Source organism: Zingiber officinale, chromosome 1B (assembly GCF_018446385.1).
Source record: "Zingiber officinale cultivar Zhangliang chromosome 1B, Zo_v1.1, whole genome shotgun sequence".
In the NCBI taxonomy this organism is placed as follows: domain Eukaryota; kingdom Viridiplantae; phylum Streptophyta; class Magnoliopsida; order Zingiberales; family Zingiberaceae; genus Zingiber; species Zingiber officinale.
In genome coordinates, this window is record NC_055986.1 from 145,023,988 (window position 1) to 145,045,788 (window position 21,801).

Consider the following 21,801-nt stretch of genomic DNA (forward strand, 5'->3'; position numbering starts at 1 on the left):
CTTGGTTATTGAATTTAAACTCAATATATAAGTCTAAAAATTACTGAGTTGATGTTCTGCACTAGACAGGAATTAAGCCTAAAAATTACTAGGCTGCTAAATTTAATGTAATATATTAGCCTGGGCTGCTGCGCTGCACTGGGCTAGTGAAGCACAACCCTGGCTACACCATTGGCTCGGTCAAATTATTATTTAAATATATCGTGGATCCATTAACCAAACGACCTCATATTATCTTTTTATCATCTTATAACACGGAGGATAGAAAATATTCTATATATACATGCGACATTTCCTCTATATTCAATGTAAAAAATTATGAGTCTATTTTAGAAAAAGTGTCCGATTAACTTTATGATTTATCCTTTTTAAAAATATTTTGAGAATCTTACATAAATAGTGATACTATACAAATAAATTAAATCTCCATCTATAAACGGAGATATACAATACTATCTATTTTTATATGTTTATAATTACTGTTCATTCAAGTATTCATCTATTTGAATAATTACTGGTCAACGCTAAAGACCCTTTTCCTTATTCGCAAGTAAGCTCTTCTCCTTTTCCAAAGAGACTAACGCTGCTCTTCTTCCTGGGCTAGATGAGAATTAACGATTACACCCCATTGTTGGTCGGAAAGGGAGTGAGCAGCACTGATATCCAAAGCTACGTCCCCGTCGTCGAGCAAGCAATTGGCGCATTGTTAGATGTGAGAAATATCACCAGCTTGCTAGCTCATTTCAGAATATTGAACACTCACTCCGTCAATCAAATTAATCGTTACTGATTCACTGACAGAGTTTGATTCAAAGAAGAGCAGAGACGATATCGGTAGCTGGAATTTATCCAATAGGATGCAGTGCGACGTACCTCACAGTCTTCCAACAAGACCTTGGTCCTAAAACTGGATGCGTCGAGTGGGTGAACGATCTCGCAAGGCGCCACAACCTCCAGTTGCAACTTGAGCTAAACCGCCTCCGAAGAACTCACCGGCATTCGAAGATCTCGTATGCTGATTACTACGGCCCCATGATGCATCTCTATAAGCATCCAGGCACATTTGGTAATTAATATCGGCTTGCCTGCTTCATTATTACTAATCGCGTAATTAAACTTGATTTTCTTAAGCTAACAGGCGTAAGGGAGAAGCTGGCCGCGTGCTGTGGCGGAGAGGGGCCGTACAACTTCTCACTGTCCATCTCCTGCGGGAGCCCAGGCTCGAGCTTGTGCAGTGATCCATCGAGCTATGCTGGCTGAGGCAGCTAACTCGATAGTCGCTCGTCGCATATTAAAATCAACTGGTATTGGATCCTGAGTTTTCTTTTTCTCTAGTTTGTTTTGCAGATCGAAGTTAACATGAAATATCTGATTTAATTAATAATAAAAAAATTATCCAATTTAAAAGTTTTGCCACGTGTAGATTGTAAGAAAAATATCAACCTTCCCAGATCCTCTGTTTAACTTGTTAAAAAAAAAAAGGAGAGTAGCCGAATTCATAATAATGGCAAAATTGTCAACTCAAATATATATATATATATATTTTTATATATATAATTTTTTTATCTAGTAAAATAAATTTTTTTAATTTTTTTATCTAGTAAAATAAATTTGAATGTACCAATTAGTTATGAAATATTATATGGTAAGCCAGATTTCTGCCAGGGAAACATAAGCTGTCACTCGTAATTCATTTTGTTCTCTGCCCTCTGATTTATTCTCAAAGTCAGATACAAGCGAATGGCACGTGATAAGGAACCCAAAGAAAACATTTCACTAGTTTCAAAAACAAGTCCGCTTACGGATGTGAGGAAGATGACTCGGACAGCACAAGGAATTCCATGAGCACCACTCAAGGAATATCTGTTAGGTTTGTGATGCCTAAATGGTCACTATTTTTTTTTTAAAATCATTTTCTGATTCCCTTTTTTTTTTACAGTAAGTTGTCTTGATTTATCATTAAAAATGGAAACAGAAATGGGGAAAAAATTTGTTGAGCCTGACTAATTGATAGTGATCCATTAAGAGTGGAGTAAGTAGCTGATAGAATATGTGTAATTTTTTATCCCAGTTTCAGCTTTAAAAATAATTATTTTATTTTATTTTATTTCATTTCATCTTGTTTATTTGGATCGAGTTGAAATAAATATAATAATGTCTTTTTATTATAGATCGAACCAAACTCTGTCCCCTCTCCTTTGTGTTCCCCTTCAAATAAAAAAACACAATATTAGTGAAAAAAAATAGAAATATTAGGACTTAAATTGATAAAAAAAAAATGAAAAAGTATTATCAAGGATAAGCATGTTGCTGTTGCATTCTCTCTTCATTTTGGGTAAAAGGAGGAGAAAAAAAGAAGAGAAGTTGATTTTGAGTTCTAAATCCAAATGTTGTTTTTAGATGCTATAAAGATCTTGATTGGTGCACGCGAAATCTAATCAGAATCCAGCAGGAAGAAGAAGAAGAAGAAGAGGAGGAGGAAGAAGAAGTTCTTCAATCTTCCTCTTCTATTTGTGCAGCTAAATTTTATTAAGTCAACGCCTGAGAGCAGAAAATCTAGTTGCTCTGCACCGCCGGCGGCGATGTCGGTGGCCGGTGGGTTGGAGTGGGTGGTGTGCCTCGGCTGCTCCCGGTGGGCGTGGAAGCGGCTCACCTATATAGGCGCCTACGACAGCGAGTCGTGGCCGCCGGCGACGGCGGCCGAGCTGGAGCCCGCCCCGCGCGCCGTTCGAGCCGTCCTCGCCGTCTACGCGCCCGACGGCGACGTGGCTGACCCCCGCTTCCGCATCGACCCCGCCGGCGTCGTCAAGCGCGTCGCCTACGACGAGATCCCCGACGGCCGGTGCCCGACGTACCTGATCTACGCCGATCGCCAGTACCGGGAGGTGGTCCTCGCCGTCCGCGGCCTCAACCTCTTCCGAGAGACCGACTACCAGGTGCTCCTCGACAACCACCTCGGCCAGCAGATGTTCGACGGCGGCTTCGTCCACCACGGTCTCCTCGACGCCGCCAAATGGCTCCTGAACCGGGAGGCCGACACGCTCCGACAGCTTCTCGCCGAGCTCGGCCCCGACTCCAAGCTCGTGTTCTCCGGCCACTCGCTCGGCTCCGGCATCGCGTCGCTGATGACGGTGATCGCCGTCAACCACCGGGAGCAGTTCGGGGGCATTGCCAGGAGCCAAATCCGATGCTACGCCATCGCCCCCGCCCGGTGCATGTCCCTCAACCTCGCCGTCAAGTACGCCGACGTCATCAACTCCATCATTTTGCAGGTTGCATTATTTCTTCATCCACATCTCATAATTCAACGCATTTCGATCTGAATACACACGATAAATCTTTTTTCTTAATATTTTTCAGGATGATTTTCTACCAAGAACACCGACGCCATTGGAATATATCTTTGGATCTATCTTTTGGTGAGTCATCCAGCTAGTGATTTTAGTGTCTGTTTCCTTGAATAGTTAAATCAAAAGGATGGAAATCAACAACCCTAATAAGCAACTGCAGATCAATTAGAGACTAGTCGATTTTAGTGTCTGTTTCCTTTTGAACAGTTTGCCATGCTTCTTAATTTTGGTGTGCATGAGAGATACATTTATTCCAGAGAAGAGAAAGCTCAATGATCCAAGGAGGCTTTATGCTCCTGGTCGAATTTACCATATCGTCGAGAGGAAATCTTGCAGGTGCTGCGTGATTACTTTACTTTTAATCATCCTCTGCGACTTCCTTCAATAATATGTTCTTCCTCAAACTTATATGTGATGCAGATGTGGAAGGTACCCTCCTGAGGTCAGGACTGCCATTCCTGTCGATGGAAGATTCGAACACATTGTGCTATCGTGTAGCACGACTGCGGACCACGCGATCGTGTGGATCGAACGGGAATTACAGAAGGCAGTAGATGTGAGGCCTTCGAAAACAAACACTATTTTCGATATGTTTCCGAGAGACTGACTAGTTTAACATGTGTGGTGAGGGTGTATTTTACAGTTACTGAAGGATTCGGATCCAACAAGTCCTCCACTGCAACAAGCAATGAGCAGGAAGCTGAGTCTTGAACAAGAGCACAAGCATGCCTTGGAAAGAGCAGTGACCTTGAACATTCCGCACGCCGTGGCCTCGACTGGGGAAGAGTCCAGTGAAGCCACCGGCAGTGGCCGTGAGAAGGCGGAGAGCTAGGAGGCCTTCTTCCCTTTTATCATTTTGGCATTTGTTTGTTCATAATCGTGCATCATTTATTGGGGTTTTGTTGAATGTAAAATGAGAGGGATCATATGGCCCGTTGTTGATAGATTTGTTTGATGAGAAATTTTATAACTTACACTGTTTCTTGCTCTTTTTATTTGATAGATATGCTTCGATTTCATAAGACCTACGAAACAATAGCAATAAAGGTATTTAAGTCTTCTATAATAGTTTCAAAAGAGATTATTAGTCTTCTAAAATAAGACGTATGATCTCATAGAATATTAATTTGATCAATTTTCTTAAAATTTTTAAATTGTAGTAGTGATTAAAAATCATACCAATTGATGTTGATCAATTCATGTTTATTAGTCTGATTTCTTCTTATTTATTAATGTAAATATGGTTACAGAACAAAAGAGTACCGTTGGCCTAAAGATCTCCTAAGGCTCTTTTTTTTCTAAAAAAATATTAATATACTACTGCAGTTCTTTATTGTGCAAAAAAAAAAAAAAAATCCATCTAATTTGATTTTGCTATGAACATTCATTGCATAACATTTGAGCAAATCTGCTTTCTTCGATGGAATACATCAATAGAGTGGTAAATATCAGTAATTCAGAGAGCAAAAATCACCATTATAATTTATTAATAAATGGACAAAACAGTCATCCCACTTGAGATGTAAAAAAAAAAATACATTACGATAACAATTTTCTTCAAATAATGATCTTCGAATTACGTAGTTGATCACTAGTATTCCTACATTGTACTTTTATTTGTATGATAAATGAAGTATTTTTCTTCCCCCGAGAAGTAAAAATCTTGACTTATAATTTTGCCATCGTCTTGGAAAATTGAGGATCCACACACACAACCACCTGAAACAATGAAAATTCAGCTCATCATATCAATCACCATTAATACCTTTTAGGAGTATTTCACAGTTTGGAATACCTTGCCAAAGCTTTTGCCAGAATGTAAATGTTCAACTGCATCTGCTACAGAGTCAAGACCGTTGAATCTTTTAGGATCAACAGCAACCTGATATATGTAATTCAGAGTTACATGGGAATAACTTAAAATTTTAAATCTTCAGTTCCTTTAATGGGTAAATGAGTTAAAGTCTTCAAGTTTGATGCTCAACTGTTAGCCAAATCCAGTTAACAATTTGACATTGTTGGTCCATGAAGTTTTTTAGTTCAAAATACTATATAACTTAAGAGAATTATTCTAGCCTACATCCGTGGATTATTTAATCAATCAGCTAAACAAAACTACAGAGATGACTATAGTTGAACTTAAATTTATACTAGTGCATCCTTTTGGCTATAGTAGCTAGTTGAAAAAGACTGGAAAGTATAGCAAGTATATAAGAGGAGCATAGAAGAATACCACATTTAGATAAATTCATTCAATTATCAACTAAATGAGTATCATATTTAACCGATCAATATTGGTGTGGGAGAAACAGAATTATGCATATGCAAATAATTTGAATTTATCTTGTTGCACTCTCCATTCATTATCATTTGTGGCTCATACATAGTGCAAAACCAAAGGATGTGCAAGTAAGATGGAATGAACCTTAAGCTTTCCTGTAGAGTATAGATCAAAAAGCTTGTCCAGGTGTTCTTGCCACAAGTGAGCATAATGAATCAGAAAAAACCCAGCCTGACACAAAAGAATAGCTCAGAATTTGATGAGGTTTTAGTTGAAGAAAGTAGTACAAGTAAATAAGAAAAACAGATTAACATACTCAGCTCCATCCTTGTTATAGTATGTCTATCATGCTAGCTCATTTTAAGAGCACCATAAAAATTACATTTTTCACAAATATGTATAGACTCTCCTGCCATATCAGTGTATATTCAGCCATGCCAACGGCACAATGATAGGCCTTGAATTGAGCATGTATTAGCAGTAAAGTCAGTGCTTTATCCATTAAATAGCAAAATAGTATGGATGGAATATGTTGGTGTTTTATACATAACAAAAATTATAGATTCATATCTTACATGCTAATAATTATAATTCATTACAATGATAATTGAAATGAAACAAGCAATAGAAAATTTGATCATCAAATACTTTTGATATAAAAATTCATTATTGATTTAAGGAGAAAGAGGCAGCCGATGAGCATGCAACATGAAAAGAAAAATAGATGTGACTTTGACATAAGATGATTTCTAAGTCAACTATTTCCCTCATCATTTTTGGATGTTACAAGTCTTGTTCTTCTTAATAACTATTAAGCTGAGTCCACTTTGAGTCTTGGAAAATCATCGACATTGTTTCTATCTGACAAGACTTTCTTCATCTGAGTCATCATTTGCTTTTGAGATTCCATTGTCAACTACCTTTATACATCATCTTATAATATAAAATTCATCCTCTGTTTCTTCTTTTATAATGATTTAGTTTAATCAAGATTAATTTTATTACTCAATAAGTTTAGAGTTACTTTTAGTGGGTAAGATTTAACTTTTAATGGATTTTTTTTAATATTTAGAATCATATAAAATATAAATCATACTGAATTAAACCAGGGTTCTTTTAAATTCCAGTTTATATGTAAAAAACAGATTCTTTTAAATAGTATGATTGTGACAACAATGTTGATGATGTACATATATATTTGTTATAGCTATAACATCATCAGCTTACAAACTTTTCAGAATCGTAGTTTTTACCAACCAGGATACTAGGAAATTTTGAGTTTTATTAATCGGTGAGATCCACCTATCCATTCATTCATGGTAACTAATTCTGTTCATGAGATAATTAAGTGCACACTTATCAATCAAAGCAAGGAAGTCATAGTTGAAGATAGAAGACAAGTTGAATAAATCAAACTCTACATAATTACATTTACACGTACCACAGTTTGACTTTTGGCAAGTAGTTTCTCACAAAGTCCAGGATACTTCAAAGGTTGCCACCCATTATTCCCTTGGTACTGAAACATATGACGAAGAGAACATCTTAGAAAGAAGTGGATGTAAAATGTAACATAGATGATAATGGCACGTTAATGCATTATCTTATCTTACTATAATTTATTCTGGAAGAAGAACAATAATGGCACGTTTACTAAAGGCAATCCAACAGTTCATACAAGCACAGAAGGAATAAATGAGGTAAGGCAACATCAATATGTGCACTTTTAGATAATCTATTTTGGGGCAAGACGACAGTTTTATACAAAATGTGATAAGAAAACTAAAAGGTTATTATCATACTATATTACAAACTATATCAGCACAACATAATAAGAATGTCTAATTTAGCCATTGTTGAATGTTGGAGCCAAGGTTCGTGGATCATACTGCACACTATTGATGGAACACACTTTGTATCACATGAAGCAACCAAAATTGACACAAAAACAGAGTCAAAGAACAAAGAATAATAAAAAATGCTCCTTATTCTACTAAATGCACAATATTATATTGATTTGTTGATTGTAAACTCATAACTAAACATATCTAAAAAATCTTCCCTCGGTTGCTGACTTCGTGAACACAATAACATTGCTAGCATGAAGAGTTTAAGAATCTTCTCATAAAAATTTCGTTTACAACAGGCCACAAATAGTGGGGAAGCCAGGCTTCCTGTGAGTAAAACAACCCATATAACAGAGGGGTGAACGAGAAGTTTAGAATCTATATAGCATACCGCCAAATAGTGCAGAAGCCAGGCTTCTTGCTGTATTTTTTACTAGTAAATATATAATTCTTTGTAAATACATTGTCCATTAAAACAACCCCATACCTCACAAAAATTCTGATGCATGATAATAAATATAATAATACATAAACTGTGAAATTAAAAATGTTAATAATTTCTTTATCTACTTTATATGGATTTTTGACACTAGTAAAAAGATCATAAGGTAATGAATCTAATGCACCCACTATAAAAATTTTCCTTCTGTCATTGAAGATCAGAAGCATGACCGAGATGCTCCTGTCTAACGTAGCCTGAGAACTCTGTCTGAATGTCATCCTGAAGATGACTGCTCACGCCCTTCGGCCCATTGAATTCATCCATTAGGCTTTCCATATTGAGATCTTCACAAACAAATACCCTTTGTCATGGTTACAACCATGTGCTAACAGTTCCCACTGACATACTTGTCTTTCAGCCAAGTTTCAGGGCTGAATCACAGGCAGAATGGTTTGGGTTGAGACTTGAGAGAAAATGAAATTTGTAACTATTATGATTCATGAACACAAATCTTAGTGTGCATGAAAATTGGAAACAACTTAATGTTTTCATTCAGAGCACCACTTGATAAGTGCTCCTTGCTGCTTGAAATGAATAACCCTAAGCAGAAAGCCAAACCTACATTCAACGCTTGGTTCTTCCATCAGATTGTTCTTTGAAATATTAGAGATAAAAAAAATTGACAATTATTTCATCAAAATAATCTCATCTAAACATATCGGAACTGAGAGTACTAAGCTGATATGCAGTGCAAGTTGTGAACACAAGCAAGTTGAAATCAAGTTTAATTCTGTCATGCATGTGATAAAACTGAGAGTGCATACCTGCGAGATCATTCCAATGACAATAAATCTCCCATAAACTGCTAAAGCATTTAGACATATGTTGAACATTTCTCCACCAACAGATTCATAGATTATATCAATGCCTTTAGGGTATTCCTTCTTAAGTACCTGAGATAAGTTTAAGCAAAAATTGTGGAGATAGACCAAAGAATAATCAATCAAACGGTCAAGGTATCTAAATTCTTTAGTTGGGTTGCATCAATTGTCATCAGGTCAGCAATATAACAGAATAATATATTTCTCTCTTTAGCTCCAACTATCCTTGACCAATAACAAAGAGGATGATAGAGAAAACTAGGATAACTATTCAATTGTATAATCATTGTCTTCCATATACATTCAACAAAAGCATAACAATTTTAATCTCTGATATCATACTTCTGTTGAGAAAAATAATGCTTCCTTGAAGTTGAACTAGAGCATGTTGTTCTCAGGTGTTGACAATATGGCAATATGACAATATGGTTTAAGTTAGGTATTTACTAAGTGAATGTAAGCTTTGATTTTTTGCTTTTGGACAACATCATATAATGATATATATGTTTGCTAGGTAAGGAAAACATTGTTGTAAAGCCTTCGACTAGGAGATGGTTATCCTAAATCGTGTTTTATTGGCTAACTCAATTCTGAGCCTTTGCATAGTCTTACAATGGTTGTAAGCCAAGTGAAGTTGGGACCATCCAAGTTTGGGTTGGCTGGGGCATGTCAATCAACTGGTCAGTCAACAAAATGCAGGTTCTAGATGAATAGGGAGTTTCTATTTGAGCAACAATCAAGTGGGTAGAAATCCAATTAACTTGAGGTGAAATCGAGTCAACTGGTGATATAACTATTGGTTTCCAATGGTCACATTTGGCCATCTAATCTACTGGAGAAAGCTGGAATGTATTTGTTAGAGTTATTATATAAACTCTTGAAGAACTTTTGGGCACTAGGTTGCACTTCTAAGATTATTGTGTTTCTTGTGTGAGAGAATTTGGATTTAGGCTCACTGTTACTGGACCATCTTTGTATCCTAACCTCTGCTATAAGAGCAGAGACAACTACTAAACATATTTGGACCTAAAAGTTAAATCAGTTGGCGTGTTCCGTATAGAAGACCTAATTTTCTTACTATAAATGATACCTAAGATTCCTTGTAGTATTCATACTTTCCACATAATTAGCTATACCAGTTAATTGGGGCTACAACCAACTACATGGAACTTTTATGCTATTGCATTGGAAAATCCTATAAAAGTAAACAATGCAACATAGAGCAATAATTAGATGAGTTGTATTACAGTATGTTATAATGGTTCATTTTAAAAACAACAACAACAATAATCAAGTCTTATCCCACTAGGTGGGATCGGCTTGGTCCAATTTAAAAAATGGGGAAAAAAATGAACAGAATATTGTAGACACATACATCCTTTATGTTCTCCTTCTTATAATCAATAACACGATCAGCTCCCAGTGACCTCAATAGCGAAGCTTTCTCTGCACCTCCACATGTTGCAACCACTTTATTGCCAGCCAGTTTTGCCAACTATTAGGAGAAACTATGGTTTAAGAAGTTGCATAATAGATGATATTAAAACACAATGGTAAGATCTGTCTGTCAAAATTTGTGCCGAACCATTCTCCTATGAAAATAGTAGAGAAATTGCTAACATCCTACTTATATTATAGGCTACTCATTCTGTGTGTGAAAGACAAAACTCATGAATATGGTTTCACAGGAGTGAGGAAATTCTAAAAGATAAGGACACTAGCACATATTAAATAGACGAAGCAAAGAGAAAGAATAAGATAAGAAACTTCATCGTCATCTATATTGCCAGGCCATGATAGTCACGACAATATGGGGCCGACTTCCATCATTTAAGTCTATAAGGGTATTTCGCTAATATTATTCAAATATCTACAATCACATTTAATTAACAGAGTTTTTCAGTCTCCCTTTAACTCTAATAACCTCGACTCTAATAATTCATCATGCCTAACTATAAAATTTCTTGTGCATCTTTGAAAATATTTTTACCGACAAAACCTAATTGTCCCATCTTATAACATAGGAGCTACACCTAATTGCTCACAGGTAGTAGTAATTATGAGCTAATAATCTCACACATCAATTTTAGCGTTCTCATTTCTAATCTATTAATTGCATTATACATGTTAACTAACTGTTAAACACTGATTTGTATATAGGAGAGGACTGATATTAATAAATCCTCAAGATAGAACACTTGTAAATGCTAATAATGGGATCCACTAAAGATGTACAGGTAATTGCATTAGCAGCATGCTACTAGTGGGTCCACAAGAAGTCAAATTTAGCAGATTTATCCCTTGGTGCTGATACTGGGATTTCTAAAATAAGTTGAGAAACAATAATGTTTTATTGGTTTCAGCGTGTAACAATATTATCATCCCAACTTTACATCTTGAACAAGAACCAACACTAATCTGGGCAGTGCAGTATCATTATGCCACAGTACCAGAAGGGGATTTGTACTACTGAATTGTCACATCAGCCATACAGTCAGTAGTGCCTCAGTAAAGGGCTCAGAACTACTCACTGCCGTGCTGGATACTACGAAAGGATTTCTGGATCATTGGGATAATCCACAAGTATAGATATTAAGCCTCTGTGGCAATGTTCATATAGTTCTTTTCACACAAACTTGGTGATGCTCCAATGTACCAAGGACAGGGATATGGTCATAAGTAGGACAAGAATGGACACAGCTTGATAATAGAAAGAAAGATAAAGGAAAGTATATGATTTACTGTCAGCAATCAAACATATGCTCAGAAGACTGACTTAAGCAAATGTACAACAAAGGAGAAATGACAAAGGACCCTTTCTCTAGGAAAAAGGAAAAGAAAGGACATTTCAATGACAGACCTGAACTGCAAACTGTCCTGTTCCTCCAGCTGCCGCTGTGACTAGCACAGCCTTTCCATATTCCATTTGTCCAGCCTAGAATTGATCCATGTAATGTTAAGAATGAGTTGCAACATGTAACCTAGCAATAAATAAAATTAAGAAAACATTGCATCAAGGCAATGTGTGTGCACTTTTGTGTTCAATTAAATCTTGTAGTAAGGAACGACACCTAATGCATTTGAATAAAAAGGATGTCTATACATGAGCAAGGATCCACACATATTATAATTAAATCATACCTTTTCTAAAGCAATTGAGGCAGTTAAACCTGATGTTAGCATGGCAACAACTTCAGCATCTGGTCTTGGCACAGGAAGTAAATGTTTTGCAGGTATCTACATAAGAAAACATAGTAACTGAGGAAAAATTGCAAGAGAAAATGTTTTTTTAATACAAATGCTAACAGAGCAGCTTCGCCAAAAATAAGGAATGATGAGAACGCAAACCACTGAGAATTCAGCATAGCCTCCAAAGGTCATGAATGCCACAGGAGTGCCCACTTTCAGGTGGACTGAATCACCAACAGCAGCAATTATGCCAACTGCCTAGAGATGAAACTTAAGTAAGGAATACCACTCATCTAGTTGCAAAGTGAAGATCCATACTTACAGAAATAAAAAATGAAAATGATAAATGCAACTTCTTCAGTGGAACAGAAGGCAGGCTTACTTAGTGTATTGCACTCAATGTCTTCTGCACATTATTAAGCAAAGCAAAGATGCTGATGTAAGAAAAGTCAATACTTCCACATGCATAGATGCTCGGATGGAGAAAGATTACATGAATTGATAGGTCTTCAAAATCCAGAAGAGTTTAATTAAACACCTATAATATTTACAATACATATAATTACTCATATTGGGACTTCTATGTTCATATTCAAGAAGAAATGGTTAGCTTAGATTTCAGACAGTTAATTCAGTTTTGTGAAACATCAACTGGTAAAAATGGGATATAATCAAACTTAGTTTATTCCCTTCTTTGTTTCCTTTTCCTTTCACTCCAAGTAAAAAATAAGCATTCTTTGTTCGTTGCACTGTACATAATCTGATTGGTTTGAATGTCTGATAATTACGAAGCCATCCTAGCATTAGTTAGCTTGCTCTTCATGCTAAATCAAAACTCTTTCTAGTGACTAAATGAATATGGAAATTCCAGTGTTGGTTGCCAGAAGCATTTGGTACACTACATTCTTATAACTCAACCTGCAAGTCAGTGTGACCAAACACAGAATCTATTTACTTAGTACGAATAGTAAAGATTGCCCTTTAAACAAACAAAAAAAACAAGTAGAATATGTAACATAGAGAAGAGAGAAAGATTCACAAACTCCGAGAGGGCATTACAATATTAAAATATGAAGAAAATTAGGGAATGATATAATAAAATGATGGTTGACAATCTGGATTAGGTAGAAAGCACCAGATCAAACAAGAATCTCTGAACTTAATTAAAAAAGAATAAATTCACACCTAAAAAAATCAAGAAAATTCTATCCAATTTGGTTTGGTCTACATTCCTGCTGTTTGGTGGACTGCAGATTATGTCAGCATTGCCAATTATTTTTGTTTTATATATTTAAACCACAGAAAGAGGAATGAAATGAAAAATTCAGCATCCAAGATAACAAGGGAAATTTACACCATAATAACCACTCCGCGCACTATAAAAGAAACTTGGGAAAAATGCCTTGAGCACAGCTAATACATCGCAAAGATATATAACAAAACTTAGGCATTAGAATGGACAAGTAATAAAATATAAAAAGGGCAGGAGTTGTAATGTGTACTCTGAAAAGAGAATTGAAAAAGTTGTTTGGAACATCTGTTCCCAACCAACACAGCACATAGTTTCCTAGTAAACAATAGACCACAGACTTAAAACAATAATTTTACAACTTGAACTAAGTAGGAGGTACAGGAAGGCAAAATAACTATTTCTTGAAAAACAGTTTATAGATAACAAATTACTAGATAAATTTACAGTAATTTGGAAAGATAGAGCTAGTTATTTGAAAAGGATATCTTTTTTAGTATAAAAACATTTCCTGCAAAGATCTTAAAGTACGGCATACCTCAAAACCAGCATCAAATGGGAGGCGTGCAGTAGTTTCATTATTGTTTCCTCCAAAATATCGTCCAGAGCTAAAGTTCACCTGCAGATTTCCATAAAAATCATAAAAATTGGAAATTTGAAATGACACATGAAAGAAGACAGGATGTTAGCAAATATTGAGAATCATACATCACTGGCATTCACCCCAGCAAAAATGATTTTGACAAGAGCATTCTCTGGTTTTATAGGCAACTTCAAATGTGTTTGGACAACTCTAGTAGCAGATCGAAAATTGTGATCAAGAGTATGGACAATTCTACAATCACAAAAGACAATGATTAGACATAAACAGAGCCAAACAACAAATATAACAGAATCAAACAAAAGAACAAGGTTGTCAAGTAATAAAAATATACAACTGTAGCACAGTCATAGATACAGGAGACCAAATAGCTAACACCTGAACAATAAATTTGCTAAGAAGTACTATTGTACTAGTTTGCTAAGATTTACCACACAGCGCAACCAATATAACAGGTAGAGTAAACATCAAAACAGGGGGGCACTTAATTTTAGCTGGCTTATTCATATCAAGTATCAAAACTAGGAAACAGACAGTGCTGATGGCAACAACACCCACAATTGAGATGAAGTTGTTTGCCTGCCTTCCTATAAGTTTTGTGCAAAAATAGTATTACAAAATAGTTGTAGGTTCAAATAATAACTAGTTGCCAAGATCAAAATTCAAAATAGTTATAGGTTGTTTTTCCAAGGAGGAAGAGGAAATGTGAGAGAAAGGAAGAGAGTCAAGGAAAGAAGGAAATATCCAAAAATTTTGTCTCCTCCCTTTTCATATTTATCTAATGGATGTGCAACTCTCGTCACAATCAATAAGAGACATGATGAATTAGCAAACGAGATTATATTACCAATAGATGAAACTTTATAAAGAAGAAGAACAGTTATAAAAATCACCATTTGATGTTTTATGTTCTCAATCTACAACAAAGAACAATAGCAATTCCCTTAAGTACTACTAGGTAGAGACAATGTGAGGGATACAAATGTAGTAAGAAAAAAAGTTATAGGAAAGGGGGGAGGAAAGATTTTCTAATTTGTGTTTCCATGGAAGGAAGAAATTAGTAGGGAAGTCTTTAAGACCATTTCCTTGGAGAGAGATAGAGAGGAAAATTTAAGTTTCTAAAATTGATTTGATAAGAACATTAAAAAAATCAACAATAAATAGAAATTAAAAAAGATTGTTCTTTTGGCAGGACTTAACTAGCATTTGATGTGAATACTGTTTTTTTTTACCACCAAATCAAGTGGAAGCAATTTTGGTGAGAATTGGAGAAACTCTTCCCCAGCCTTTTCTTCCCTCCCACCATCTCCATCTAAGGAAATGGAGGGACTAGGCGACTGGAGATTTGTTACCCTGCCAGTATTTCAGGATTTCCTTTCTCAGGTGATTTCATCATAGGAAACATGCCCTTAGAGTAGCTTATTAGACTCTAGGTTGAAATATCTTTCATAAAAATTAACAGGTCAATAACAGAAGATCTATATATATATATATATGGCTTACATTTTCTTAAAATTATCTGGTACAATGATGTCAGAAGTTGTATATTGTGATCTTCGAGATTTGTACTGATTTAATAAGTACTTTCTTTCCTCTGATTTTGATGGCCAATACTCCATGCCTCTACGTTTTGTGATCCATAGACAAGCACCAGCTTTGCTCTCATCTTTAATAAGCTCAAGTGCCCCTAGTTAATTGGAATAGAGAAATCAAACAATTATAGAAGACATCACGAAAATCAGTGAAAGGAACAAGATTCCACTATCATATCCACCAATGAATTATTCCAGTATTCCCTAAACTTCAGTTCTTTCTATATTTTTGAAAAATATCATTGCTTTAAATGAAAGTCTGGACCAATGAAAGATTCCTTTTCACGTTAAAATTTTTAAAAGATAAAACCTTGCTAGTTTCAAACTAGAGACTATATAGAAAATACCATTAACAACTTCTTCCATTGACAAAAAGCCACCAACAGAATCAATTACTTTGCGGTTGATCATCATTGCCATCTCACTTTGAACAAACTACACCAAATCAAACAGCAGGACAAGTAAAATATCAGTCACTTTTACTAGATAATGAATGAGAAGTTGATTTAACTCTGTTGATGACAACCTTAGATATTTACATTAATCTCACAAATTCTGTCAGCTTCACAAGGTAAATGCTGTTCAAAGTGATAGCAGCATCTTTTCTTCATTCTTAACAACCTCACACATGAATCTCAACACCCGCACCTAGTTTCAGCTAACAAAATTTTGCATGTTGTTTCTTAGCTGCTCATTATCATAGTATGACCAACTTATTACATTTTTCTTTACTCAATGCATGATTGATAATACAACTCTCTGTATTACTCTCAACATAAATTGCTTGCTTTATCAATCTCTCTCAGTTTAGTAAGATTTAAGATAGCTAAAAACTTTAGTTATAAACCATTCCTGTCCCCCCGTCTTTAACTAATGTCTAAACTTTTCATATTGGTACAAGTTAAAACTATATTTTGCAGATCCAGTCCAAGTCTCGAGTATCCTTTAATTTATTCAGCGAATGTAATCTGCAATTCAAGGTTTTATACATTGCATGATAAGGCTTTCCCAAGTAAACAGACTATGTGCATTTTTTTCTTCATATACTTTATTAGTTTTAGTATTATGGTTCAATCTCTATACCAAACCAAATTAAATTCTCAGAGATATTTATTTCACCTTGGATTGTCCCTTCAAGTATCCTTTCTGATGTTTTCATAATGTGTCTCATATATTAAACCTATTTTGTTATAACTAGTACTAAAAAAACTTCTCTTGAAATCATTTATAACTATAAAGATCTCAAATTTTTGTTAAATAAGATATCTCAAGTGTTCCAACCTCGATATGGATCAAGGAGTAGAATCTCTTTATATGCCACCCAAAATGAGCAACACTTTTCTGAATCTAGTTGCACAAAACATAAGCGAACTCTTCTTGATTGGTGCTTGTCAACACCAACTTGTACCAACAGTCTGGCACATGGTACACAAATTGGCACATAAGCTTGCCTGTCCAGTTGCAGTACTTGGCAGCAGAATGTTATTTTACTATGAAACAGATAGCTTAATCTGCATAACCTACAATCTATCCCATTTCATTCACCTAAATCTCCCTTTACTTATTTGATTTAATTCTATAGATAAATCATTGATCTGTATACTTGCTAACTATACATAGATATATATAGAGTTTTATGAAAAAGAAGGAAGAGACTAACCATCTTAACTTAATCTCTGTGGTCAGCAGAACTTTTCTTTTCAACTATTACATGTCGAAACTTACTGAAATAGGCACTTCTTTCTCTTGGCTTTGCAATCTAATAGATAGCATTTCTCTATTCTTCAAATATAATTTTTCATAGGTTTTCTATTTACATATAAGTTCAACTTTTGGGGCCTCACTTTTAGCTAACTAATACTATTTAAGTACTCACCAAGTTTACAACTTTGTACAAGTTCAGAACCAAAGCATTGGCTAAGGGAGATGACGGTGGTATGGTGGTAATGGCAGTGAAAATAAGGCATTGATAAAATAGTAGGAAGTAGAGGATGTTGAGAAATTTATTGCCCAGCTCATGGTAATACAGCAGAAGATGTAAAGAAGGGGAGGGCATACTATGGAAAAGAAAATTGCATATACAGGTGGAGATATATGTAGCCCAAAATTGCTAATACACATTGTTGCTGGAAACAAGAAAATGACAGGATCAATATGTTAAATTATTGGAAGATTGGTGCTGAAAGTGCATACTTAAACAAGGTCACTAGAAACCAAATGTTCCTGTTTTCCATATAACATATATATTTTTATTAACCAATCAAATAATACTAACATAAAAAAACTTAATTGAATATCATTCTAAGCTTGACAAGAAGAACCCAGAGAAAAATAAACAAGCTAACTTCGTAATATACCTCAGGGCAAAGCACATTTACTCGAATTCCCTCACGTTTCAGTGGAGCAAGGGCTCTAGTGAAAAGAACCACACCACCTGCACAAATAAAAAGAAAAATATTCTATTGTTCTGAAAAATTTTCTATCCAAGTAAAATTTCCAAACATTTGGGACAAACCAATAAAATATAGAAAACATGGTGTATTTGGTTCAAAGCAAAATTAGCATCAAGAAAACATATTTTAACTTTATTTTCATTTTACTTGATTTATTTTTAATATTTCTAGCAAATTGGTTCAATTGTTCCCATCTTATGAGAACAAGTTATTGTAAAGCCTATAAAAGAGACTCACACTATTTCCACCAAGCAATAACTCCTAGCTCCCCTATAAAAGTTGTGGGAGTTCCAACTAAACCTTGGGTGAGATGAATGGCGTGGACCACATCATGCCACGTCTATTGCTCCTTTATTTTGTCTTTTTTCTTATTTTTACAAATGGACCAACCCAGCCTTCTATGACACTCCTGTGTGGATTGCATCACTCCTCATCTTGTGGAAGTTGTTGTTGGTCCATTGCAGCCCATGTACATTGCAGCATGCACCCCTTCCCTGGCCCCAATAATTTCTCATCATCCATAGCACTCACCAAGAAAATAATGGAGCTCACTTTCCCGCACCAGGTATGGTCAAAAGAACACAGTTAAAGCTGGTCAACACCAGCATCTTCCTCGACTCAAACACTAATGCCAACAATAGGGGGCAGAGAGGGAAGGAAGCAACAAAGCATGGAGGAAGAGGTGGCACAGATGAAGAAGACGAGGATGGGAATACGAGGAAGATGGCTTATATAGAGAAGGCCAAGCTGATGAGGAAGTAAAAGTGAAGGGTATTGAAGTCTGGAGAAGCAGGGAAGTATAGAAAGGAGTGAGATAGGTCGTGGATCCTGCCTCAGCTGCGGGTTGAGCTTTCGAGAAAGCAAGAGGATGGTGACAACTTCTTGCTTAGCTAAAGTTTGATGTTTTGCATCATTGTGGATTATTAGTGGCTGCTTTGTGCTTGCACCGGTTAGAGCTTGCTCAGAAACACTCTATCCCTGCAGTTTGCAACACTTTCTGCACCCATTAGAAGACCCTTGCTCTGCTACATGACCAATATGGAAATTTAGGCTTCATCAACCTTTGTGACAAATTGTCTCCCAACCATCTGAGGTTGGCTAAATGGGTCTTTTCCCTCCATTAAACTCTGTGTAAAGTGATATTACTAATTATATTTGGGCCATTTATTAAGAATAAAGGCAAGAGTCATCAAAAAATATATTTCCTCTGAATGCAACAACTAGAAAAGCCAAACCTTTTGTGCCGGAATATATAGGATCTGCATACATAGGATAAAGACCCGAAGCTGAGCCCATGTTTATTATAACACCAGGCATCTTTCTTGACCTCATTATTTCTATCTGTAATCAATAAATGAAGAGCCAGAAAATTTACTAACACATCAAAGAAGCAATGAGAGTTTCCAATATATAAATTAACAGGCAAATGAGCCAAGCAACAGAACCATTTTAAAATAATGGAGTTTCTACAATCAAAGGTAAAAAAAAAAAACAGTCTGGTGCATGAAGCTCCCGCCAATGCAAAGGTAGCTATCAAATTTTTATTAATCTTTGCATGCCATGCAATATTATCCTGTCATAATATAAGTTAAAGTAGTGAGATGACAGATAGGGGTTGTGGTCTTTACTCTAAATATCATTTATAGAAAGAGTTGAATTTCTCTCTATTAGCTATCGTATAAGATTACAACAATTGTTCATCTGGCATCCAAAAGGCACCTATAAAACATCCATGGTAACATAGGTAGAACGGGTTCGGTACGGTATACCAAATTTTACATATGATACCATATACCGTACTGAAAATTTTGATATAAAGAAAATTATACCGATACCGTGCCAAAAATTTGGTATATCGTAATTTTGGTATGGTATTAATTTACCAAAAATTTAGAACTAATCGAATCAAAAATTTTCTGAACTAATCAAACCGAATTTTCCAACAGACTGAATCGATAAAATATCGATTAATTCGGTTTTCAACCAAATTAATTCGAATCTAGCACACACCACTATGGTGTTGATTTTGATATTCAAAAGATAATTTATTTGGTATATACCAAAAAATACTGAAAATAGAAAATCTCATAGCGATACTAAAATTTTCGGTATACTGAAGTTTTTGGCATGAACGGTGTATATTGGTATGATACTTGCGGTATATCGAGATTTTTGATATTTTCCCCACCCCTAGTTACATAGGACACAAAAGACAACCATGCATTACAAACATAGCTATTGCTTAGGGTCTTATTATTATTTCATAAGGTTATGAGAGACATCCATGCATTACCAACATAGCTACTGCTTAGGGTCTTACTGTTGTTTCATAAGGTTATGAGATCTAATGCTGCCTTTAGATTAACTCTAAACCAACAAATATAAGTGTGATTCACTGGAAGCCACTTGGAGTCAATTAAGAACATATTATTGCACTGATGGCACAAAGGATACAACGCCATGGTTGTGAAAGAAAAAAAACTAGACTGAATGTGCTAAGCCTCATAAATGTCTGGTCAAGTAGACTGAGAAAGATGCATCCTTAAGCAAAGGAACAAAAATACTTAGTCAAAAAAAGCTAGGGAAGTACTGAAACAAACAAACACTGAAAAACTGTATAGCCATCAGTTAGACAAGCATAACCACAAGTATTGAAGTCATGGAATGAGTGTCACAAACAATAACAAATACATTTGTACTAAGTTTGAAGTAAGAACAAATTAAGATCAAGTAAATGGTAAGATCTCTGTATTGCATAAAACACTTGTTAACATACAAAAGCCAAGCTTAAAGTAAATCATTGATCCTGGCAGAAATCCCAAAACATAGAGCTGCGTTATACTAAGATATCATGTCGTGTAGCAAAACCTTGCATTTTTGGTCAAGAAGTTGCTATTAAATGAATCGGCATATACTAAAAAGCTTAAAGAATAGAGAAATAGTATTGCAAATTCCTTAGACCTAGCATGTGATGGGAACTTTGAAGATTAAGTGATTAACTATACTTTCTCTTGCAAAATCATCCAAACAAAACTAACCCAAACAGATTTTTAAATATAACTCATACAAATTAGAGTAAACAAGTTAAAATAACATACTGCAATGCGGGTGCAGTCAACAACAGCAGTCAAGTTCACATTGATAGTGCGCTTCCATGTACCACTTCCATCTGTTGTATCTTTATGGAATACTAAAGGAGTAGCTATGCCAGCATTGTTGATACAGATATCCAATCCTCCATATACCTCCAAATGCTTCTTGAAAGCAGCAGCTAGGTCATCTAGGCAATGAAATTTTTTTACTCAAAAGTAAAGAAACATTGCACATGAATCAAATAATCTTTTATCATGAAGCCAAAATGCATCTCAAACAAATAACGAGTAAACAAACTTCATTATTAAAAAAATACATATCACGATAACATACTCAAAAACGAGTCAAGATAAAATATTGATTTTCCTTAGAATCATCTAACTAACTGGTGGACAGCATAAGTCTAGAAAGTAAACGTCTTTTACAGATCCAATTAGCATTACGACAGGAGCTCATGGAAAATTATTCTAATCACAAATCAGATATATATAGATATCAGATCTGGTGATGATGAAAATATTATTACTTCCAATAATTGTAAAAGACATAGAAAAAAATATAGCATTTATGGCATATCCAAGATTCCAGTGTCTTCCTGCCTATGGGCAAGGCATCAAATTTTGCTCCCATATAGAGATGTGGTATGGCTGCCCCCTTCTGTCACGCAAGCGGGGCGCGGATGGGGGGCATGGTGTGTGTGTGTGTGTGTGTGTGTATCTATATATATATATATATATATATATATATATGGGGGTGGTGTTCTGTTGCACACCACCCTATCCGCGCCCCTGTGAGTGACTAAGACACGTTGCCCACGTGGCAT

The 21,801-nt window shown here is 35.5% G+C and overlaps 3 protein-coding genes across 3 annotated transcripts; 2 read left to right on the forward strand and 1 right to left on the reverse strand.

Moving 5' to 3' along the window:
- Positions 1 to 604: 604 nt before the first annotated feature.
- On the forward strand, positions 605 to 1,298 carry LOC122043170 (GDSL esterase/lipase At2g27360-like). Its single transcript, XM_042603659.1, has 3 exons — positions 605 to 712; positions 802 to 1,066; positions 1,139 to 1,298. Exons 1-3 carry the CDS (start codon positions 605 to 607, stop codon positions 1,258 to 1,260), a joined length of 495 nt encoding a protein of 164 aa, XP_042459593.1. The 3' UTR covers positions 1,261 to 1,298.
- Positions 1,299 to 2,271: 973 nt separating this feature from the next.
- On the forward strand, positions 2,272 to 4,340 carry LOC121983367. The gene is made up of 5 exons (XM_042536310.1): positions 2,272 to 3,272; positions 3,361 to 3,419; positions 3,558 to 3,686; positions 3,771 to 3,906; positions 3,994 to 4,340. Exons 1-5 carry the CDS (start codon positions 2,583 to 2,585, stop codon positions 4,180 to 4,182), a joined length of 1,203 nt encoding a protein of 400 aa, XP_042392244.1. The 5' UTR covers positions 2,272 to 2,582; the 3' UTR covers positions 4,183 to 4,340.
- A 465-nt stretch (positions 4,341 to 4,805) lies between these two features.
- LOC121983377 (prostaglandin reductase-3-like) lies at positions 4,806 to 21,159 on the reverse strand. The gene is made up of 16 exons (XM_042536320.1): positions 20,984 to 21,159; positions 19,121 to 19,226; positions 17,790 to 17,866; positions 15,780 to 15,867; positions 15,344 to 15,527; positions 13,948 to 14,074; positions 13,778 to 13,858; positions 12,150 to 12,248; positions 11,943 to 12,038; positions 11,662 to 11,736; positions 10,177 to 10,296; positions 8,745 to 8,873; positions 7,073 to 7,150; positions 5,776 to 5,862; positions 5,146 to 5,232; positions 4,806 to 5,069 (listed from the first exon to the last, which is right to left on the reverse strand). Exons 2-16 carry the CDS (start codon positions 19,215 to 19,217, stop codon positions 5,019 to 5,021), a joined length of 1,476 nt encoding a protein of 491 aa, XP_042392254.1. The 5' UTR covers positions 19,218 to 19,226; positions 20,984 to 21,159; the 3' UTR covers positions 4,806 to 5,018.
- Positions 21,160 to 21,801: the final 642 nt, after the last annotated feature.